This window comes from Scyliorhinus torazame, chromosome 9, assembly GCF_047496885.1.
Source record: "Scyliorhinus torazame isolate Kashiwa2021f chromosome 9, sScyTor2.1, whole genome shotgun sequence".
NCBI lineage: Eukaryota > Metazoa > Chordata > Chondrichthyes > Carcharhiniformes > Scyliorhinidae > Scyliorhinus > Scyliorhinus torazame.
In genome coordinates, this window is record NC_092715.1 from 175,022,964 (window position 1) to 175,044,480 (window position 21,517).

General features: G+C 44.4%; 1 protein-coding gene and 2 non-coding genes across 3 annotated transcripts in view; 1 reads left to right on the forward strand and 2 right to left on the reverse strand.

The window, feature by feature from the left end:
* Positions 1 to 10,617, reverse strand: part of sptlc1 (serine palmitoyltransferase, long chain base subunit 1) — a 71,184-nt gene extending 60,567 nt beyond the window's left edge. The window contains exon 1 of the mRNA XM_072516838.1: positions 10,524 to 10,617. Coding sequence (XP_072372939.1) covers positions 10,524 to 10,577 — 54 coding nt within the window. The 5' untranslated portion in view covers positions 10,578 to 10,617. The remainder of the gene's footprint in view (positions 1 to 10,523) is intronic.
* A 666-nt stretch (positions 10,618 to 11,283) lies between these two features.
* Positions 11,284 to 11,390, forward strand: LOC140430172 (U6 spliceosomal RNA). Its single transcript, XR_011949349.1, has one exon. It is a non-coding gene; the product is annotated as a U6 spliceosomal RNA (small nuclear RNA).
* An 8,757-nt stretch (positions 11,391 to 20,147) lies between these two features.
* On the reverse strand, positions 20,148 to 20,254 carry LOC140430170 (U6 spliceosomal RNA). The gene has a single exon (XR_011949347.1). It is a non-coding gene; the product is annotated as a U6 spliceosomal RNA (small nuclear RNA).
* Positions 20,255 to 21,517: the final 1,263 nt, after the last annotated feature.

Below are 21,517 nucleotides of genomic sequence, written 5' to 3' on the forward strand. Positions count from 1 at the left end.
GGAAAACCAGTGATCAAATCCTGGTACTTCAGGGTAACTACAAACTTAAATCATAAGAAAGTAATGTTTCTTTTTCAATCGATTTCCATCAAGTACATCCAAATACAACGTCGGTTTGTAACAATTACACATGTCAAACTACTAATTTAATATCAATTCATAATACAGCTGAATAAAATGCTATTTGTACTTTTAATAAGTGAAGAAAGTTCAAAGTTGGGTCAGATTGTACTGCATGGTTGTGACACATCCATGGTTTTATTTTTAAATTGAAGGAAAATCCCTGCTTTTCCTCCCACTTCCCTGATCGTACCATTGCAGTGTTAATGTAAGCCTACTTGTGACACTAATAAAGATTATTATCGTTCACAACAGTGACAGTCTCAATCTGGTAGAATGCATACAATGGCTGCCTGTTGTTACGAGCCCGAGACACAAACCCCCGCCCCATGGAAGAAATCAATGCACAGAATGTCACTTTTTACTGTAGCAAATCAAACCAAAATGAAAATTAATTAAACATGAATTAACAGGCAATTGTATTCAGTGGAAACTATAAATTATATTTTTAAAAGATAAATCTATCAGATTTCTCAGGAGCCTTTCAGCAATCAAAGCACTGAACCCAACCACAGAGTCCCACATAACTCCATTTTTCCAAGGTAGAGTTTCCATTCCTTTGTTCATGGAGGAGTCAGGCACTAAGCAGCCTCTAAATTACATGAATAGGATCATCACCCAAAATGTGCACTTCTGCACAACCTGCTTAGTTCTAATCAAGGTAGTCTTGACAGCATATATTATCGAGTCACGTTCATCAGACTACTCACAAACACTCCAATCAGTTCTAGTAAAAACCAAAGCAGCAGGCGTAACTTCAAAATTCAATATCCCTGCTGCGAAATCCAGTCTTTAGTTTTCAGTCTTTATTTTTAGTTATTTCACACACACACCGTTTCACAGCTTGTCTGAACTGCTCTTTGCCTGTTGAAAAACTGAACTTCAAGAACCCCATGCATGTTACCACTAGCAGGATTTTAACCTTTCAGCTTCCATTTCCCGAGCAACCCAAGCCACAAGTCGATTTCTCAGATGTCCGATTTCACAGTCAGGAATTTCAATTTACCCCCGAACCTGGAAATTTGTTTTTTGTCTAAGTTAGGGACTCTCACAAAACAAAAGCACAGGCTTTCAAACCACAAATAGTGCAGACAACAGCGTGCAAAGTACAAATTTCATCACTGTAAATAATTTGTCAACTTTTCATGGAAAGTTGCTAATGTCCGCTCAGCCTTGCACCAGTGGACCCTGGAAAAGACAAATGGCTCAGCAATACAGGACAACCTTAGACAGAAATATACATTACATGGGCCATTTGCTGCAACTTCAATATTAATGAATAGAAGTTGGAATAAATGGGTTTGTTCAAGAGAGGGAAACCTATTTCAGCTATAATGCCGGAACTAGTCTCAGTAATGCACTCATTGAATGATGCTTTACATTGTAGTTAGTCTTAAATGAACTTATATAGAATCAGTCTATTCTTCCCAAGCTGTAATTAATGTTATCACACTTCTATCATAACAAGTACAGTGCAATGGAATAACGGGCAGTGGGGACCAAGTTACAAAACTGAAATTTGATTAGATTTGAGCAGCCGAGAATAAATCACAACACACAAAGTTACAAATTACACCTGGTAGCTTAAGATCTGAGAGGATAGGAGTCACAAGGAGTTGTGCATCATAAGCCACAGCAAGGGGAAAGGTTAGGTCACATATGGAAAGCTGTACTTTAGAAGTAGGTTCGGAGCTTTTGTTGCATTCTGATTTTATCTGTAAACTTGCCAAAATCAGAGTCAGAACCTCTTATGATAGGAAGGGGGGGGGAATCAATAAGGTAGTTTGTAGCAAACATTTGAAAATGAAAATTGAAAACTGATTTGCACCCCTTGCTACATGGGCTATTCAAAGGCCAGGAAGGTCAGCTCAGTTGTGACCCTACCAGCAGCCTCGGAACGAATTGGACAGACAGAAGGAAAAGAAAAACCCAATGCGTTTTGGCATGTTTTGAAGAGGTTCTACTGATTACAACAAGTCTGTAGGGCAATGACCCTTGGTGGCGGGAAATAAAAATGTGCTTGCAGTTCTAGGAAATTGCTGCTACTTTATTCAAAGGAGGACTTGTTTGAAAAATCATTAAAATGAGTCTCATGACTTCAGAGAAGCTGGCTGACATTCATAGACAACCATGTGGAAGAGCTGAGCTGCCATTCTTACTGGCTCCTGGAATGCGTTGAGATTGCGAAGATTGTATTTTTCCCTCTTCTTAACCCAACCTGATTCTTTTTTTTAAAAACCTCCACAGCAGATTATCACAGACTTTTTAAGCACCAAAATTATATTTTAGTTTCATTTTTATTTCAGTATGTTTTATTTTTGGAGATAATGAAGGTAGTGAAAAACTTTGAAATTATCAATAAATTCCACACTTCAGCTTAAAAGAAATTAAAGATGGTTGGGTTCAAGACACCCCAACAAGCATGACCATTTTCCCAAATGTAATTTATCACTCCAGCCACTGGAGGACTTCCCTTTGACCCCACCTCCCCCAATAGCAAAAACATCTTGGACGATTCTCCATTGCCTGACGCCGAAATCGGGAATGGCGATGGGTAGAGAATAGCTCCCGACGCCAAAATCGCGGCAGGCGCCGGTTTGACGCCGAGTCGCGATGCTCTGCCCCTCCAAATCGGCGTCATTGCACCATGCGCCCCACATAGTTGCAACCGCATTCGCATCTCATTATCGAGCCCACCCACGATGCTCCGCCTCTGATGGGCCGAGTTTTCAGCGGCGTGGTCCACACGTGCTCTCGACAGTCGTGAGCCTGGTGAGGTGGCTGCGGAGAGTGAAAGAGCATGGACAGTGTCCAGCACCACCATACTTGACCGACAGTTGTGCCGCCGGCCGGCCGGCTTCTGCCAGGGCTGGGGGTGTGGCCAGGGATGCGGTCTGCACAACCGGCGCCACCTTTCCGGGCGCGATCAGTGTGTGTGTGTGGGGGGTGCATAGTGTACGCGTGACTGTAGCATAGTGTGCGCCTGCCCATCACTGACCTGGCGATTCATAGGCCATTTTTTTGTGCGTTCTACGGGTGCTAGCCTCTCACCGGTAGCGGAATCTGTGCAGGTGTGATGCTGATTTTTCTGACGGATCCTCCGTTGCTGTCAGCACTTAGCCTCAGAATTGGAGTATCGTGTCCCTTGTTTCTTACATTCACATACCAGGTTCAATCAGGGCTAAGGATGGTTTATGTTGCTTCCTCCCTTTAGTTATCCAATTTCCTACCAACATTTTCAAATAAGGGAGGATCAATTGCAGAGCTTGATTCTGATCTGTTAGTGTTATGGGCAAGGCCAGGAGGGAACTGAACCCCATGTAAAGAAATTAGTCTTCTCCAAGGTTGAATGGCTTCAAATAAGAGAGGTCAAATATCAGGATCATTGCTGGATTCCCTCGAGGAGATTAATGTTTAGACAGTCACAAAGTTAGGTACTTAATGGCTCTCACATCAGGAGGTCCAATTTCTTTATAGGTGACTTGGATTTAGAAATCAGACGGGGAGGCTTAAGATTTTACAGCTTCCAGCAAAGATGACACAGCCTTTTCCTGCAGCTCGTCTCTTGCTGTGTTCTCAGCAGACTACTCAGGGCTCTCTGATAATAAAAGGATTTTGGTGTCAGTTTTGGTTCCATAACTTTGTCCACCCAGAATAGCTAAGCTGAAAGCTATTGCTACAGTGGAAGTAGATGATGGCTCTTCACATCCATAGAATCCCTGCAGTGCAGAAGGAGGCCATTCAGTTCATTGAATCTACACCAACCCTCTGAAAGAGCATCCTACCTAGGCCCATTCCTCAGTCCTATTCTTGTAATCCCATAAACCCATCAAACCTTTTGAACACTGAGGGACAATTTAGAATGCACCTAACCTGCTCATCTTTGGACTGTTGGGGGAAATCAAGGTAAACACAGAGAGAATGTGCAAACTCTACACAGAGTCACCTGAGGTTGGAATTGAGCCCAGGTGCCTGGCGTTGTGAGGCAGCATTACTAACATAGCAGTGCTAAAAATTGCAAGCTTAGGACGGCACAGTGGTGCAGTGGATAGCACTGGTGCCTCACGGCACCAAGGTCCCAGGTTCGATCCTGGCTTTGGGTCACTGGCTGTGTGGAGTTTGCACATTCGCCCCATGTTGCGTGGGTTTCGCCCCCACAACCCAAAGATGTGCAGACTAGGTGAATTGGCTACGCTAAATTGCCCCTTAATTGGAAAAAATGAATTGGGTACTCTAAATTTAAAAATGTTTAAAATAAAAATTGCAAGCTTTGGTGACAGGGGGCGGGATTCTCCGACCCACGCCGGGTCGGAGAATCGCCAGGCGGCTGCGCGAATTGCGCCATGCCGCCCCGATGCTTGCGGAGAATTGCCACCATTGGGGCCGGCGTGGTCGGCACTGCGCCGGTCGGGGCCGCTCTACGCGTCTCCCCTGTGATCCTCCGGCCCGGATGTGGCAGTAAAAAAAAAAACGAGTCACGCTGGCGCCGTTCTAACATGCTCTGAGCCGGCGGCACCTCGGCGTTGAAGGGTCCAGGCATGGCCGGGGGGGGGGGGGGGGGGGGGGGGGGCTCCGATGTGGCGATCGGGACCCACCAATTGGCGGGCCGGCTTCTCTGTCTCCCAGCCTCCTTTCTTCCGCGCCGGCGCCTGTACTCCTGTGCCATGTTGGGTTGGGGCTGGCACGGACAAGGGAGACAACACGCATGCACGGAAATCGCGGCGGTGGGACTGAATATGTGTGGATTCGCGCCGGACCCACTGCGCATGCGTGCATCCCCCAGCGCCCATTCCACGGCCGGATCAGCAGCTGGCCCCCTGTAGTGACCAGAATTGCTGATCCTGGGGCCGTGTTGACGCCATCGAGAAAAGCGACGGCGTTTCCAACAGCGTCAACACTTAACCTCAGGATCAGAAAAACCCGCCCATGGAGTATGGAAGTCCATTGGTTGAGGGGTGATGTTTGTACATGTTCATTCAAGGGGGAACCCCACCCAGGACGATTCATTTAGGAACTTTCTGGAAGATTGATATAGTCTGTGTAGAATTTGCAAAAATCACTTGACCCTTGGCAGCCATCTTAGCCTCCTGGTTAGTGTTCATTTAAAAGAAAGATAATTCCAGAAGCTTCCATATGAGCACAATCTATGTTTAACATGATGACTAGGACATGCCTTCCAAGCATAACAGTAGTGAGCTGATCTGTTTCTGGCCTGCTGTTTAGCATAAAGTTAGTCCAATCTTAGGGGCTGCACGGTGGCACAGTGGTTAGCACTGCTGCCTCACGGCACCGAGGTCCCAGGTACTCGAAATTTATTTTTTTTAAAAGCTAGTCCAATCTTATAGTCTCAATCGTTTGATACTTTATTCCAAGATATAGCTAGTATTGATTGTGGTGATTTACAATTCTGCTACTAATAACGACCAGCACTGTCCCATGGCTTTTTAGTTTTGGGCAGCTGGATGCAACCCACAAAAGAAAGGCAATTGAACCGTACTACATGATGAACAATGTCCTCATTATGGAATTGAAACATTCACTTCACAAGAACTGTGCTGTGGTTATTTGCATAAGTACTATCATGGTCAGGCTAGTTTGTGACACAAGTTGACAAGGGCTAAGTAAACCCTCAAAATCATTCCCTCACCAATGACATCGGTCTCATCTGGCAGTGGTATCCTTCAGCCAACACAACCAGTAGTGATACTACTGAACCAATCTTGATGGGAACATCATTCTGTGCCCTTGCTTCTTTCAAAAAGTAGTGCTGAATATAGATGCACACTGATTGCTCACCAAAGAGATGATAAAAGTTTCCTCGGCCTCGTTTGACCTGAAGCCTTCATGGGAGCTGGAATCAAGGAAGACTTCCAAGACCACTACTACCCATAATGCCCAACATATCTATACTCGAGGACAAAGCCAGAGATGGTGCTAGATCATTCTTATATGCTGACAGACAGATATAATTCTCCAAGCACAACTATGTCCTGTGGATGCTTGACCAACTGAATCCCCAGCCCTCAGATGATAGTGAAGATGATTTTGCTGAGTAGACTGGGCTGACATTACCTGTGTCTTTTTTCTAGTATGATGGCTTTTTTTTTGTCATGCTCAACTTCGTCACAATTGTGCACAGCCACTAAAGAGTACTTTAAGGAACAACTGCAATTCGTGTAACACTAGATTTACATACAAGTCAGCTTGTGGATGGCAGGTTTCCTTCCTGACATACAAAGTGAACCAGTTGGAACTTTGTCAACAATCCAATAAGTTTCATGGTATTTATTTCCAGGCAAGTCCCCTATTTGTCATTTATTGAAACTCATAACTTCCAAGTATATTTTGTTAACAACTAATTATAAATTGATTAGGTATTTCATTACAATGGAACAGGGAAATGCTTGTTCACGTTGAGTTATTGGAAGCATCTGTGTGTGCATATTGCTCCTTGGGCTTTCTCGGATCTATACTCGTGAAGTGTATAAATAATAGTTGTTTCCTTATTAAAATCAGGTTGAATCACCTTTATTAAGCCAGTGGATGACTGCATCACATCTGATAGAGGACAGGGCTTCTGGTTCAAATGCTAATTGAATGTAACATCTTGGTTTTTCATGATCTTTCCCAACATTAAACCTTATGGATCAAGGCCGAAGCAAATACACTTGGGAGTGAAAAAAAATGTACACAAATGGATGAACTGGACTGTTTGCAGAACTTATGATGTATATTTAATTTTGATTACATTTTTTGGTGTGAAGCAGCTGAAGAAATTTACTAGATTAATACAATTAAATTGGCTCAGTCATATGGAAAACTAATATTAAGCAGAATTTAAAATTGTAAAATGTTAAATACAATGGGAGAAACCTTTGCCTCATGGACTGTAATTATTCAAGAAGGTGGTTCACCATCACCTTTTCAAGAACAACTAGAGATGGGCAATAAATATTGGCCTTTCCAGCAATGTCTATAACCAAATGAATTAAAACAAAAAAGATGGTTTGAATATCTCCTTGCCTGAAAATATTAAATTCCAGGATACAATTCCACATGCACGAGTTGCTCCAGCAGCCAATCCACATGCACGAGTTGCTCCAGCAGCCATTGTCCATGGACAAGCATTAAAAGAGAGTGTATAACATTCACACACCTATCATTACTACAGTGAAACATGATCCTGCTATTACACCATGGCAGTAAAACATTACAGCATTTGGATTGCTCATCACTTCCAGCTTTAATATTATTTGTCAGTCACAGAGAGTCTTAATTGCTGCGGTTGAGCACACAAACATGACTCCATCTTTCAACTTCTCAAACATCACCCTAGGTTCAATTGGACCACGGCTGATCGATACCTTAACTCCATTTACCCACCCTGGTCCTTTAAGCCTTAATAACCTTGCCCAACATGAGGTAGTCTCAGTTGGGGCCTTCAGGGGAAGAAATACTGTGTCTGGTCGACATGTGACTCTAGATCCACAGCAATGTGGTTGGGATTCAGCTGTCCTCTGGATATTACCCAATTTAGAACAGAGAACATACAGTGCAGTAGGAGGCCATTTGGCCCATTGAGTCTGCACCGCCCCACTTAAGCCCTCACTTGCATCCTATCCCCGTAGCCCAATAACCCCTCCTAACCTTTTATGGACACTAAGGGCAATTTAGTATGACCAATCCATCTAACCTGCACATCTTTGGACTATGGAAGAAACCGGAGCACCCCGAGGAAACCGACGCAGACACGGGGAGAACGAGCAGACTACACACAGACAGTGACCCAGTGGGGAATCGAACCTGGGACCCTGGCGCTGTGAAGCCACAATGCTACTCACTTGTGCTACCATGCTGTAAATTGTATCAAGCCACTGCAGAACAAAAATACAGTGGGTGTACCGAGTGCGCACGCTCTCCACGTGCCTGCATCGGTTTCCACCAGGTACTCCGGTTTCCTCTCCAAAGATGTGCAGTTTAGGTGGATTGACCATGTTAAATTGTCCTTAGTGTCCCAAAAGGGCTAGGTAGGGTTACTGAGTTAAGCGGATAGGGTGGGCTTAGGTAGGGTGCCCTTTCCAAGGATGGGTGCAGACTCGATGGGTCGAATGGCCTCCTTCTGCACTGTAAATTCTATGAAATCTGTGAAGGTGGTTCACTGTCACCTTATTCACGGCAATTACGGATCGACAATAAATGTAGGCCTGATCAAATTCCAAAAATAAATCTTTTTAAATTGACCGAGCCTCAACATTTATTTGGAAGAGCATGGAGAGATTTTCATTGCCCATTACATGACAGCATATTTTCTAACATTCTCCCAATATTGAACCCCTACTATAGACCCGCAAGCCTAACATCGGTAGTGGGGAAAATTATTGAATCCATTATCAAGGACTTCATAGCGGAACATTTAGAAAGCAGTGGCAGGATCAGTCAGAGACCGCATGGATCTATGAAGGAGAAATCATGCTTGACAAATCTGTTTGAATTCTTTGAAGAGGTAACCAGTACAGTTGACAAGGGGGAGCCAGTCAATGTGGTATATTTGGACTTTGAAAAGGCGTTTGACAAAGTCCCACATAAGAGATTATTGTGCAAAATTAAAGCACATAGGATTGGGTGAAGTGTATTGAGGTGGACAAAAGAACTGGTTGGCAGAGAGGAAACAAAGAGCAGGAATTAATGGGCCCTTCTCAAATTGGCAGGCAGTAACTAGTGGGGTGCCACAGGGATCGGTGCTGGGATCCCAGCTATTCACAATAAAAATCAATGATTTGGATGAGGGAACAAAATGTAACATCTCAAAGTTTACAGATGACACCAAGTTGGGTGGGAGGGTGAACTGTGACAAGGATGCAGGGATCCTACAGCATGATCTGGGCAGGTTGGGCGAGTGGGCAAATCAATGGCAGATGCAGTACAATCTGAATAAGTGTGAGGGTATTCACTTTGGAAGCAAAAACAGGAAAGCAGATTACTACCTGAATGGTTGTAAATTGGGAGTAGAGAATGTGCAGCAGGTCTTGGGTGTCCTTGTGCACCAATCGCTGAAGGTAATCATGCAGGTGCAGCAGGCAGTAAAGACTAATGGTATGTTGGCCTTCATTGCAAAAGGTTTCGAGTACAGAAGCAGGAATGTGTTGCTGCAATTATACAGGGCCTTGGTGAGGCCACACCTAGAATATTGTGTGCAGTTTTGGTCTTTTCTGAGGAAGTGTTCCTGCTCTCGAGGGAGTGCAGCGAAGGTTTACCAGACTGATTCCAGGGATGGTGGGACTGTCATATGAGGAGAGATTGACTAGGTTAGGATTGTTCTCGCTGGAGTTCAGAAGAATGAGGGGGGATCTCATAGAAACTTATTCAATTCTAACAGGACTATACAGGGTAGATGCAGGGAAGATGTTACCAATGATGGGTGTGTCCAGAACCAGGGGTCACAGTCTGAGGATTCAAGGTAAACCATTTCGGACGGCGATGAGGAGACATTTCTTCACCCGTAGCGTGGTGAGCCTGTGGAATTCATTACCACAGGAAGTAGTTGATGCTAAAGCATTGAATATATTCAAGAGGCTGCTAGATATAGCACTTGGGGAGAATGGGATCAAAGGCTATGGGGCAAAAGCAGGATTAGGCTATAGAGTTGGATGATCAGCCATGATCGTAATAAATGGCAGAGCAGGCTCGAAGGGTCAATAGGCCTCCTCCTGCTCCTATCTTCTATGTATCTGTATTTATCATTGTTGCGACATACATGTAATAAATATTTCAACTTAAGAATTCTTCATTTTCTTCCCTTGCTCCTGCTAGCAATGCTGCCATTGTTAATAAACCCACTGTGGCGGTGGTCAGCCTTCTTGAATAAAAGTGAGTCTTCTTAGGCAATATCAGACGGCAGTTAAGAATCAACCAATTTCTGTGGATTGAGTGTGACTTTGAGGGCCAGGCCTGACCAGCTAAGGGTGTCAGATTCTCATTCCGAAGGGACAGACAATCAGATGGGTATTGAGGACAAACCATTAGCTTCAAGGTCACCAATACTGAAGCTAAATCAAATCTAGAATTTGAAAGCGCTAATCAATTCACAGCCCGGGTGGGACACTCGTTTCACTTTACCAGATTGTGACATTATGGGCTTGCACCCGCCCCACGCACAATCCTTCCCAATTGGTAACCTGGCATTACAAACATTCCTGACGTGGGCAAGCCTGAATTACTGTTGGCAACTTCAACTATCAATCAACAAGACACTGCCCATTTCCAGAACTTGCTTCTAGTAATACTGGTTCAACAGTTCAATACGAAATCAATTGACAACGCCCCTCAACTTTTTCATTTCACTTCCTTATTAATTGCCGCGCACAGACCGTAAACTTTAAAAGTTACTTCCACCATTATCGTACCTCATAAAAAGCCTGGACCATCTCCACTAACACCCACTGTTGTCCTGTCGCCATCTTGCTACCTGATGCCGATTGACTGCATTAAAGATGGAATCAACAGCTGCGCGCACGCGTACAACCGGCCAGCTGCCACAGATCGCCGCCATCTTTGATATGGTCATACGATCAGTTCCCAATTCAGATCACGTGGGATTGACCAATGTAAAGGAAAACTAAGAGAAGTAACACTTCCTTTCTTTGTCAAACAATATCTGTCACAAATAAGAAAATTAGCTGTTCATTTGTTGGACGTATACTGACCGACCGAGGCATTTGCTTTTGTTCTAAAGATGTAACCTTCTATAATTAATCACATTTCTATCAGATTTTACAGGACCCTCGCCTCAACCTCCCTACAAAATATGAGCTTTTTAACACTCACAATTGTAAGTACATAAATTGGCTGAAGCACAGGGAGATGCTAATACCTGTAGCTTTTAGTTGTTCGAACTGCAGGTTGTGGGAATCAGCTTCCCATTGGTCCAGCGGCAGCACATTCTTATTTACATATGAGCGGAACCACAATTCACAGCATAAATAATAATTTAATTGTGCTTCATCAGACTCAACATTAAGGAACAGTGGGCACGATAATGATATTCAGACGGCCAAAGAGATGCTTAATAACGAGAAACTGGCAAAGACAAAACACAAACTAGCATGACTGTAAAGTGTTCGGTTTCCTGGTGCTTTATATAGCAGGCTGTTTCCTATTTTCTTTGTGCTCGCTTCGGCAGCACATATACTAAAATTGGAACGATACAGAGAAGATTAGCATGGCCCCTGCGCAAGGATGACACGCAAATTCGTGAAGCGTTCCATATTTTGCATGATGTAAAGAGTCAATATTCAGTTTATCAAGTTCCAAATGGTTCTGACCTTTTTATTTTCCGTTTGAAGACTTGGCAACTTTTCATTTTCGTTTGGCTTACTGTGATGCATTCTGTCAACTTGTCCAGTAATAACTAAGCTCCAAGCACCCAACGAAGTAAATGGACCAGGTGGGTCAGCACATTACTAGTCAGGGGCGGCTTGACTTGAGGTGGGTGCTGGCTGACCAGTGGCACAATGGTTCCTCACACCCTTGGAGTCAGCCCTAGCACCCATTCTATATGCTAGAGGAGCTGGGATTATCACACGGACCTGTTGAATACATCTGGCAATGCTACCATAGCAATATGCAAACACCATACCATCTTAGTACATTGGGGGGAATGCCACTAGAAAAATTAAAACAAATCCTTCTTCTAGACTCCAGGCCACTTCTTTGCCTTGCTGTGGCCCAGTGGAGGTTAGTGCCAGTCATCGGACTTGGTCTGTCCAGGTAAGAAAGGAGAGGCACAAAGCTCAGACATATTAGAGGGTACTGTGGGTGAACTTGCACATTTTCATAGAGTCATACAGTACAGAAGAGGCACTTTGGCCCATCGAGACGGCACCGACAAAACTACACAATAAATTTACACTAATCCCACTTTCCAGCACTTGGCCATAGTCTTGAATGTTATGACATTTCAATTGCACATCCAGGTACTTTTTAAAGGTTGTGAGGTTTTCCACCTCTACTATCCTCCCAAGCAGTGCATTCCAGACTCTCACCACCTTCTGGGAAAAACGTTTTCCTCAAATCCCCTTTAAACTTTGTGCCCCTTACTCCCCCGCCCCTTGTTATTAATCTTCAACACAGGAACAGCTGCTTCATGTCTACCCTATCCATACCCCTCATAATCTTATACACCTCAATCTGGTACCCCCTCGGCCTTCTCTGCCGGAAGGAAAACAACACAGCCTATGCAGGGTCTCTTCATAGCTCAAATGCTCCGTCACAGGCAATATCCTGCTGAAGCTCCGCTGCACTCTCTCCAGGTCAACCACATGCTTCCTATGGTGAGACAACCAGAACTACATGCAGTACTCCAGCTGAGGTCTAACCAAAGTTTTGTACAGTTCCAACATAACCTTATAATCTGTGCCACGTCTGATAAAGGCAAATAACCCGAATGCCTTTTTTTTTTAATAAACATTTTATTGAGGTATTTTTTGGTATCAATAAACAGTGTACGTGAAACTATAAACATAGTGCAAAAGCCATCTCCCTCCCTACATGTCCCACCTTTATTAACCCACTACTCTAAGCTAAACTAACCCCCCACCCCCCACCCCCACGCCTTCTGCTGACGATTAATTTTCTGCGAAGAAGTCGACGAACGGTTGCCACCTCCGGGCGAACCCTAACAGTGACCCTCTCAAGGCGAACTTGATTTTCTCCAAACAGAGAAAGCTAGAGATGTCCGAATGCCAGGTCTCCGACTTCGGGGGTTTTGAGTCCCTCCAAGCTAATCGTATCCGTCTCCGGGCTACCAGGGAAACAAAGGCCAGAACGTCTGCCTCTTTCTCCTCCTGGATTCCCGTGTCATCCGAAACCCCAAAAATCGCCACCTCTGGACTCAGCGCCACTCTTGTTTTTAACACCGTGGACATGGCATCAGCAAACCCCTGCCAAAATCCCCTAAGTTTCGGACATGCCCAAAACATGTGGACATGGTTCGCTGGTCCTTCCGCACATTTTGCACACCTGTCTTCCACCCCAAAGAATCTGCTCATCCGGGCCACTGTCATGTGAACCCGGTGAACGACCTTAAATTGTATCAGGCTGAGCCTGGCACATGTTACGGACGCGTTGACTCTACTCAATGCGTCCGCCCATAGACCATCCTCTATCTCTCCTCCCAGCTCCTCCTCCCACTTGCGCTTCAGCTCCTCGGTCTGCATCTCCTCTGACTCCATAAGTTCCTTGTAAATGTCCAAGACGCTCCTTTCTCCTACCCACCCTCTGGAAACTACCCTGTCCTGAATCCCCCTTAGCGGTAGGAGTGGGAAGGTCGACATCTGTTTACGTAGGAAGTCCTGCACCTGCAGATACCTGAATTTGTTTCCCCTCGCCAACCCAAACTTCTCCTCCAGCGCCCTCATACTCGGAAAGCTCCCCTCTATAAACATATCCCCCATCCTCTCAATCCCTGCTCTCTGCCATATCCGGAACCCCCCATCCATACTTCCCGGGGCAAACCGGTGATTATTACAGATTGGGGACCAGACCAATGCTCCCTCTGCTCCCACATGTCTCCTCCATTGCCCCCAGACTCTCAGGGCCGCCACCACCACAGGGCTGGTGGAGTACCATGCCGGCGGGAACGACAGAGGCGCAGTTACCAACGTCCCCAAACTGGTGCCCTTGCATGAAGCCGCCTCCATGCGCTCCCATGCCGACCCCTCCCCCACACCCACTTCCTGATCATGGCTATATTCGCCACCCAGTAATAGTTACTAAATTTTGGCAGCGCCAGCCCGCCCTCTCCCCGACTCCGCTCAAGCATTACCTTCCTTACCCGTGGGGTCTTGCCCGCCAAACAAAGCCAGAGATCACTTTGTTGACCTGTTTAAAAAAGGAGCACTGAATAAAGATGGGGAGACATTGAAACACGAACAGGAATCTCGGGAGGACCGTTACCTTCACCGTCTGCACCTTCCCAGCTAATGACCCCGTATGCCTTCTTAACTGCCCTATTAACCTGTCCTGTCTCCTTCAGGGATCTGTGTACAAACACCCCAAGATCCCTCTGTTCCTCTGAGCTTCCTGGTGTCCTGCCATTCATTTTGTACTCCCTTGTCTGGTTACTCCTTCCAAAGCCTTGTACTTTTCGTGGTTAAATTCCATCTGCCACTGATCTGCCGATTTGACCAACCTAAGACTTCCTCCTTCATTATTAACCACCATGTCAATCTTCGTGTCATCAGCAAATCTATTTATCATCCCCATCACATTCTCATCTATATCTTTTATATGTATCACAAACAATAAGAGACCCAGCACTGATCCCTTTGGTACACCACTGGACACCGGCCTCCAGTCACACAAGCAGCCTTCTACAACCACCCTCTGTATCCTACCACCACACATTGTCTCCTACCACTAAGCCATTTTTGGATCAAACTTACCAAGTTACCCTGGATCCCATGTTTTTTACCTTCTTTATCAGTCTCCCATTTGGGACCTTATCAAAGGCTTTGCTGGAATCCATATAAACTACATAAAATCCATATGAACTACATATAAACTACAATGCCAGCAAAATTAAAGAACTGGTCATTGACTTCAGGAAGCAAAGTACTGTACACACCTTGTCAGCATCAATGGGGCCAAGGTGGAAATGGTTAGCAGTTTCAAATTCCTATGGGTACACATCTCTAAAAATCTGTCCTGGTCCACCCATATCTATGCTACCACCAAGAAAGCACAACAGTGCCTATACTTCCTCAGGAAACGAAAGAAATTTGGCATGTCCACATTAACTCTTACCAACCTTTACAGATGCACCGTAGAAAACATCCTATCTGGCTACATCACAGCCTGGTATGGCAACTGCTCGGCCCAAGGCCGCAAGAAACTTCAGAGAGTCGTGAACGCAACCCAGTCCATCACACAAATCTGCCTCCCTTCAATTGACTCCATCTACACCTCCCGCTGCCTCAGGAAAATGGGCAGCATAATCAAAGACCCCTCCCACCCAGCTTATTCACTCTTCCAACACTTCCATCAGGCAGGAGATACTAAAGTCTGAGAACACGGACAAACAGACTCAGAAACAGCTTCTTCTTTGCTGTTACCAGACTCCTAAACGATCCTCTTACAGACTGACCTCATTAACACTACACCCCTGTATGCTTCACCTGATGCCGGTGTTTATGTAGTTACATTGTGTACCTTGTGTTGCCCTGTTATGTATTTTCTTTTATTGCCTTTTCTTGGCTCGAGAGATGGTGCAAGAGGGAGGGATTCAAATTCCTGGGACATTGGAACCGGTTCTGGGGAGGTGGGATCAGTACAAACTGGACGGTCTGCACCTGGGCAGGACTGGAACCGATGTCCTAGGGGGGGGGTTTGCTAGAGCTGTTGGGGAGAGTTTAAACTAATGTGGCAGGGGGATGGGAACCGATGCAGGAAGTTGGAAGGTAGTAAAACAGGGACAGAAATAAAAGGCAGTAAGGGGGAAAGTGTAAGGCAGAGAAGCCATAGTCAAAAATCAAAAAGGGCGACAGTACAAGGTACAGTGACTGAGGGGAGCTCAGTGAATAGGACCAGGAATACTAAAATAAATAAAACGGGAAGTGAAAACATTAATGGTAAGCGACGCGGCAGGTTGTTACAGGAAGATATGGGTTCGACGACAAGGAAAATTAGGAGAAAGGTTAAGAGGAAATATAACTTAGGAGAGGTTACTGATCGAGGTGTTAAGATTCAGAACAGAGGTAAAAAAGCCAACATAAGTGTACTTTACCTGAATGCTCTTAGTATTCGGAATAAGGTAAATGAGTTGATGGCGCAAATCATCGTGAATGACTATGATTTAGTGGCCATTACTGAAACATGGTTAAAGGATGGTCACGACTGGGAGTTAAATATCCGAGGGTATCAAACTTTTCGGAAGGACAGAGTGGATGGTAAGGGAGGTGGTGTAGCTCTGTTACTTAAGGATGACATCCGGGCAAAAGTAAGGGATGACATCGGTGCTATGGAGGATAAGGTTGAATCCATTTGGGTGGAAATCAGGAATAATAAGGTGAAAAAGTCACTGATAGGAGTAGTCCATTGGCCACCAAATAGTAACATTATGGTGGGGCAGGCAATAAACAAAGAAATAACTGATGCATGTAGAAATGGTACAGCAGTTATCATGGGGGATTTTAATCTACATGTTGATTGGTTTAACCAGGTATGTCAAGGCAGCCTTGAGGAGGAGTTTATAGAATGTATCCACGATAGTTTCCTAGAACAGTATGTAATGGAACCTATGAGGGAACAAGCGGTCCTAGATCTGGTCCTGTGTAATGAGACAGGATTGATTCAGGATCTCATAGTTAGGGATCCTCTCGGAAGGAGCGATCACAATATGGTGGAATTTAAAATACAGATGGAGGGTGAGAAGGTAAAATCAAGCACTAGTGTTTTGTGCTTAAACAAAGGAGATTACAATGGGATGAGAGAGGAACTAGCTAAGGTAGACTGGGAGCAAAGACTTTATAGTGAAACAGTTGAGGAACAGTGGAGAACCTTCCAAGTGATTTTTCACAGTGCTCAGCAAAGGTTTATACCAACAAAAAGGAAGGACGGTAAAAAGAGGGAAAATCGACCGTGGATATCTAAGGAAATAAGAGAGAGTATCAAATTGAAGGAAAAAACATACAAAGTAGCAAAGATCAGTGGGAGACTAGAGGACTGGTAAATCTTTAGGGGGCAACAGAAAGCTACTAAAAAAGCTATAAAGAAGAGTAAGATAGATTATGAGAGTAAACTTGCTCAGAATATAAAAACAGATAGTAAAAGTTTCTACAAATACATAAAACAAAAAAGAGTAGATTAAGGTAAATATTGGTCCTTTAGAGGATGAGAAGGGAGATTTAATAATGGGATATGAGGAAATGGCTGAGGAACTGAACAGGTTTTTTGGGTCGGTCTTCACAGTGGAAGACACAAATAACATGCCAGTGACTGATGGAAATCAGGCTATGACAGGTGAGGACCTTGAGAGGATTGTTATCACCAAGGAGGTAGTGATGGGCAAGCTAATGGGGCTAAAGGTAGACAAGTCTCCTGGACCTGATGGAATGCATCCCAGAGTGCTAAAAGAGATGGCTAGGGAAATTGCAAATGCACTAGTGATAATTTACCAAAATTCACTAGACTCTGGGGTGGTCCCGGCGGATTGGAAATTAGCAAACATGACACCACTGTTTAAAAAAGGAGGTAGGCAGAAAGCGGGTAATTATAGGCCAGTGAGCTTAACTTCGGTAGTAGGGAAGATGCTGGAATCTATCATCAAGGAAGAAATAGCGAGGCATCTGGATGGAAATTGTCCCAGTGGACAGACGCAGCATGGGTTCATGAAGGGCAGGTCGTGCCTAACTAAGTTAGTGGAATTTTTTGAGGACATTAACAGTGCGGTAGATAACGGGAGCCAATGGATGTGGTATATCTGGATTTCCAGAAAGCCTTTGACAAGGTGCCACACAAAAGGTTGTTGCATAAGATAAAGATGCATGGCATTAAGGGGAAAGTAGTAGCATGGATAGAGGATTGGTTAATTAATAGAAAGCAAAGCGTGGGGATTAATGGGTGTTTCTCTGGTTGGCAATCAGTAGCTAGTGGTGTCCATCAGGGATCAGTGTTGGGCCCACAACTGTTCACAATTTACATAGATGATTTGGAGTTGGGGACCAAGGGCAATGTGTCCAAGTTTGCAGACGACACTAAGATGAGTGGTAAAGCAAAAAGTGCAGAGGATACTGGAAGTCTGCAGAGGGATTTAGATAGGCTAAGTGAATGGGCTAGGGTCTGGCAGATGGAATACAATGTTGACAAATGTGAGGTTATCCATTTTGGTAGGAATAACAGCAAAAGGGATTATTATTTAAATGATAAAATTTTAAAACATGCTGCTGTGCAGAGAGACCTGGGTGTGCTAGTGCATGAGTCGCAAAAAGTTGATTTTCAGGTGCAACAGGTGATTAAGAAGGCAAATGGAATGTTGTCCTTCATTGCTAGAGGGATGGAGTTTAAGACTAGGGAGGTTCTGCTGCAATTGTATAAGGTGTTAGTGAGGCCACACCTGGAGTATTGTGTTCAGTTTTGGTCTCCTTACTTGAGAAAGGACGTACTGGCACTGGAGGGTGTGCAGAGGAGATTCACTAGGTTAATCCCAGAGCTGAAGGGGTTGAATTACGAGGAGAGGTTGAGTAGACTGGGACTGTACTCGTTGGAATTTAGAAGGATGAGGGGGGATCTTATAGAAACATATATGATTATGAAGGGAATAGATAGGATAGATGCGGGCAGGTTGTTTCCACTGGCGGGTGAAAGCAGAACTAGGGGACATAGCCTCAAAATAAGGGGAAGTAGATTTAGGACTGAGTTTAGGAGGAACTTCTTCACCCAAAGGGTTGTGAATCTATGGAATTCCTTGCCCAGTGAAGCAGTAGAGGCTCCTTCATTAAATGTTTTTAAGATAAAGATAAGATAGTTTTTTGAAGAATAAAGGGATTAAGGGTTATGGTGTTCGGGCCAGAAAGTGGAGCTGAGTCCACAAAAGATCAGCCATGATCTCATTGAATGGTGGAGCAGGCTCGAGGGGCCAGATGGCCTACTCCTGCTCCTAGTTCTTATGTTTTTATGTTCTTTTCATGTACTTAATAATCTGTTGAGCTGCTCGCAGAAAAATACTTTTCACTGTACCTCAGTACACGTGACAATAAAAAAAATCCAAATAACTATACACCCGATCACTTCCACAAAAAACTCAATCAAATATGTTAGGCATGACCTTCCTCTAACAAAGCTATGCTGACTATCCCTGATTAAATCTTGCCGTGGAGATTCATTTTACCCTTTAGAATTTTCTCTAAAGGATTCCCTACCACTGATGTGAGACTCACTGGTCTGTATTTCCCTGGGTTATCACTACCATCCTTCTTGAAAAGTGGAACCACATTAGCTGTCCTCCAATCTGGCAGTTGCCCTGTGGTTGGAGAGGAATTAAAAATTTGGGTCAGCGCCCCTTTAATTTCCTCCCTTGCTGCCCACAACAGCCTAGGATACAACTCATCTGCACCTGGGGATTTGTCCACTTTTAAACGCCAAAATCTCCAATACCTCCTCACTCTCTATGACAAACTGTTCACGAACGTCATAGTCCCTCCCCCCGAATTCTGTATCTACAACATCCTTCTCCCGAATGAAGTACTCATTTAACACCCAACCAATGTCCTCTGGCTCCATGCACAGATTGCCCCCTTGGTCCTAATGGCCCCTACTCTTTCCCTTGTTATCCTCTTCCCCTTAATATACTTCTAGATTATTTTGGTAGTCTCCCTAATCCTACCTGCCAGTGCTTTTAATGCCTTCTCTTTATTAAGTTCCTCCCTTCAGTTTCTATAAACCACTAAAGTCTTCACTGATTTGCTCCCTTTGTACCTGTCGAAAGTCCCTCTTTTCTTTCTTATCCAGTTCTGAATATTCTTAGGCATCCAGGGTTCTGTGTACTTGTTGCTCTTACATTTCACCCTAAAGAGAACATGTTGAGCCCGTACTCTCCCCATTTACTTTTAGAATGCCCCCGACTGGTCTGCTGTAGATTTTCCTACAAGAAGCTGTGCCTAGCTACTTTGGGCAGATCCTGCCTTATTCTAATAAAATCTGCCTTCCCACCAACCCAAAACCATTTTTCGCACACCATATTTTTTCTTTTCCAGAACAAACTTAAGTTTTACAGTGTTGCGATCGCTATCACTAAAATGCTCTCCTGCGATCAACACCTCTCTGGTTTTGTTCCTCAGAACAAGATCCAGCACTCCACCTTACCTTGATGGACCTTCCACTTATTGACATAAAAGTTCCCCTGAATACATTTCAAGAAATCCGCCCCTCTAAACCTACACAACAGGGTAAACTGGATTAACCGAGGCAATTTTTTAAAAAGTGCGAGTGAATGTACACTTTGCAGAGGAAATAGCATTCAATGTTGCCTAATATAAAATATGGAACGCTTCACGAATTTGCGTGTCATCCTTGCGCAGGGGCCATGCTAATCTTCTCTGTATCGTTCCAATTTTAGTATATGTGCTGCCGAAGCGAGCACAAAGAAAATAGGAAACAGCTTGCTATATAAAGCACCAGGAAACCGAACACTTTACAGTCATGCTAGTTTGTGTTTTGTCTTTGCCAGTTTCTACTTATTGAGCATCTCTTTGGTATTATAGCCTTCTACATATCATTATCGTTCCCATTGTTCATTAATGTTGAGTCTGATTAAACATAATTAAATTATTATTTGTGCTGTGAATTGTGGTACCGCTCATATGTAAATAAGAATGTGCTGCCGCTGGACCAATGGGAAGCTGATTCCCACAGCCTGCAGTTCTAATGAAAAGCCACAGGTATTAGCATCTCCCTGTGCTTCAGCCAATTTATGTACTTACAATTGTGAGTGTTAAAAAACACTGTCAAATCTGATAGAAATGTGATTAATTATAGAAGGTTACATCTTTAGAACAAAAGCAAATGTCTCGGTCGGTCAGTATACCTCCCCCAAATGAACAGCTAATTTTCTTATTTGTAAAACCGGTGGAAGGTGCAGTGTTGTAAGACTTCTTTTTAAAATAAATTTAGAGTACCCAATTCATTTTTTTCCAATTAAGGGGCAATTTAGTGTGGTCAATCCACCAACCCTGCACATCTTTGGGTTGTGGGGGTGAAACCCACACAAACACGGCGAGAATGTACAAACTCCACACGGACAGTGACCCAGGGCCAGGTTCGCGCCTGGGACCTCGGCGCCGTGAGACAGCAGTGCTACTCACTGCACTACCGTGCTGCCCGTTGTAAGACTTCTTATTGTGCTCACCCCAGTCCAACGCCGGCATCTCCACATCACTTCTTATTTGTGACAGACATTGTTTGACAAAGAGAGCAAATGTTACTTCTCCTAGTTTTCCTTTACACAGCTGACCGTTGGTGAATCCCGCTGGTGATCTGGGTTGGGAATTGATCGGGTGACCATATCAAAGATGGCAGCGCCCGTGACTGTACGCATGTGCACCGTTCTGTGTATTCCATCTTTGGTGCAGTCAGCAATGTTCCTTCCCAGAATCTTGACAGTGCAGAAAGAGGCCATTTGGCCCATCGAGTCGCACTGGCTCCCATAGAGCATTTTACCTAGTCTCACGCCCCTTCCTTATCCCCGTAATTATGCACATTAGTTATTTTCAGAGAGCAATCCAATGCCCTTTTGAATACCTCCATCTAACATGCCCCCACCACCTTCTCAGGAAGTTCATTCCAGACTCCAGCCACCCCCTGGGTGAAATTATTTTCCCTCACATCACTTCTCCTTTTGTCCATT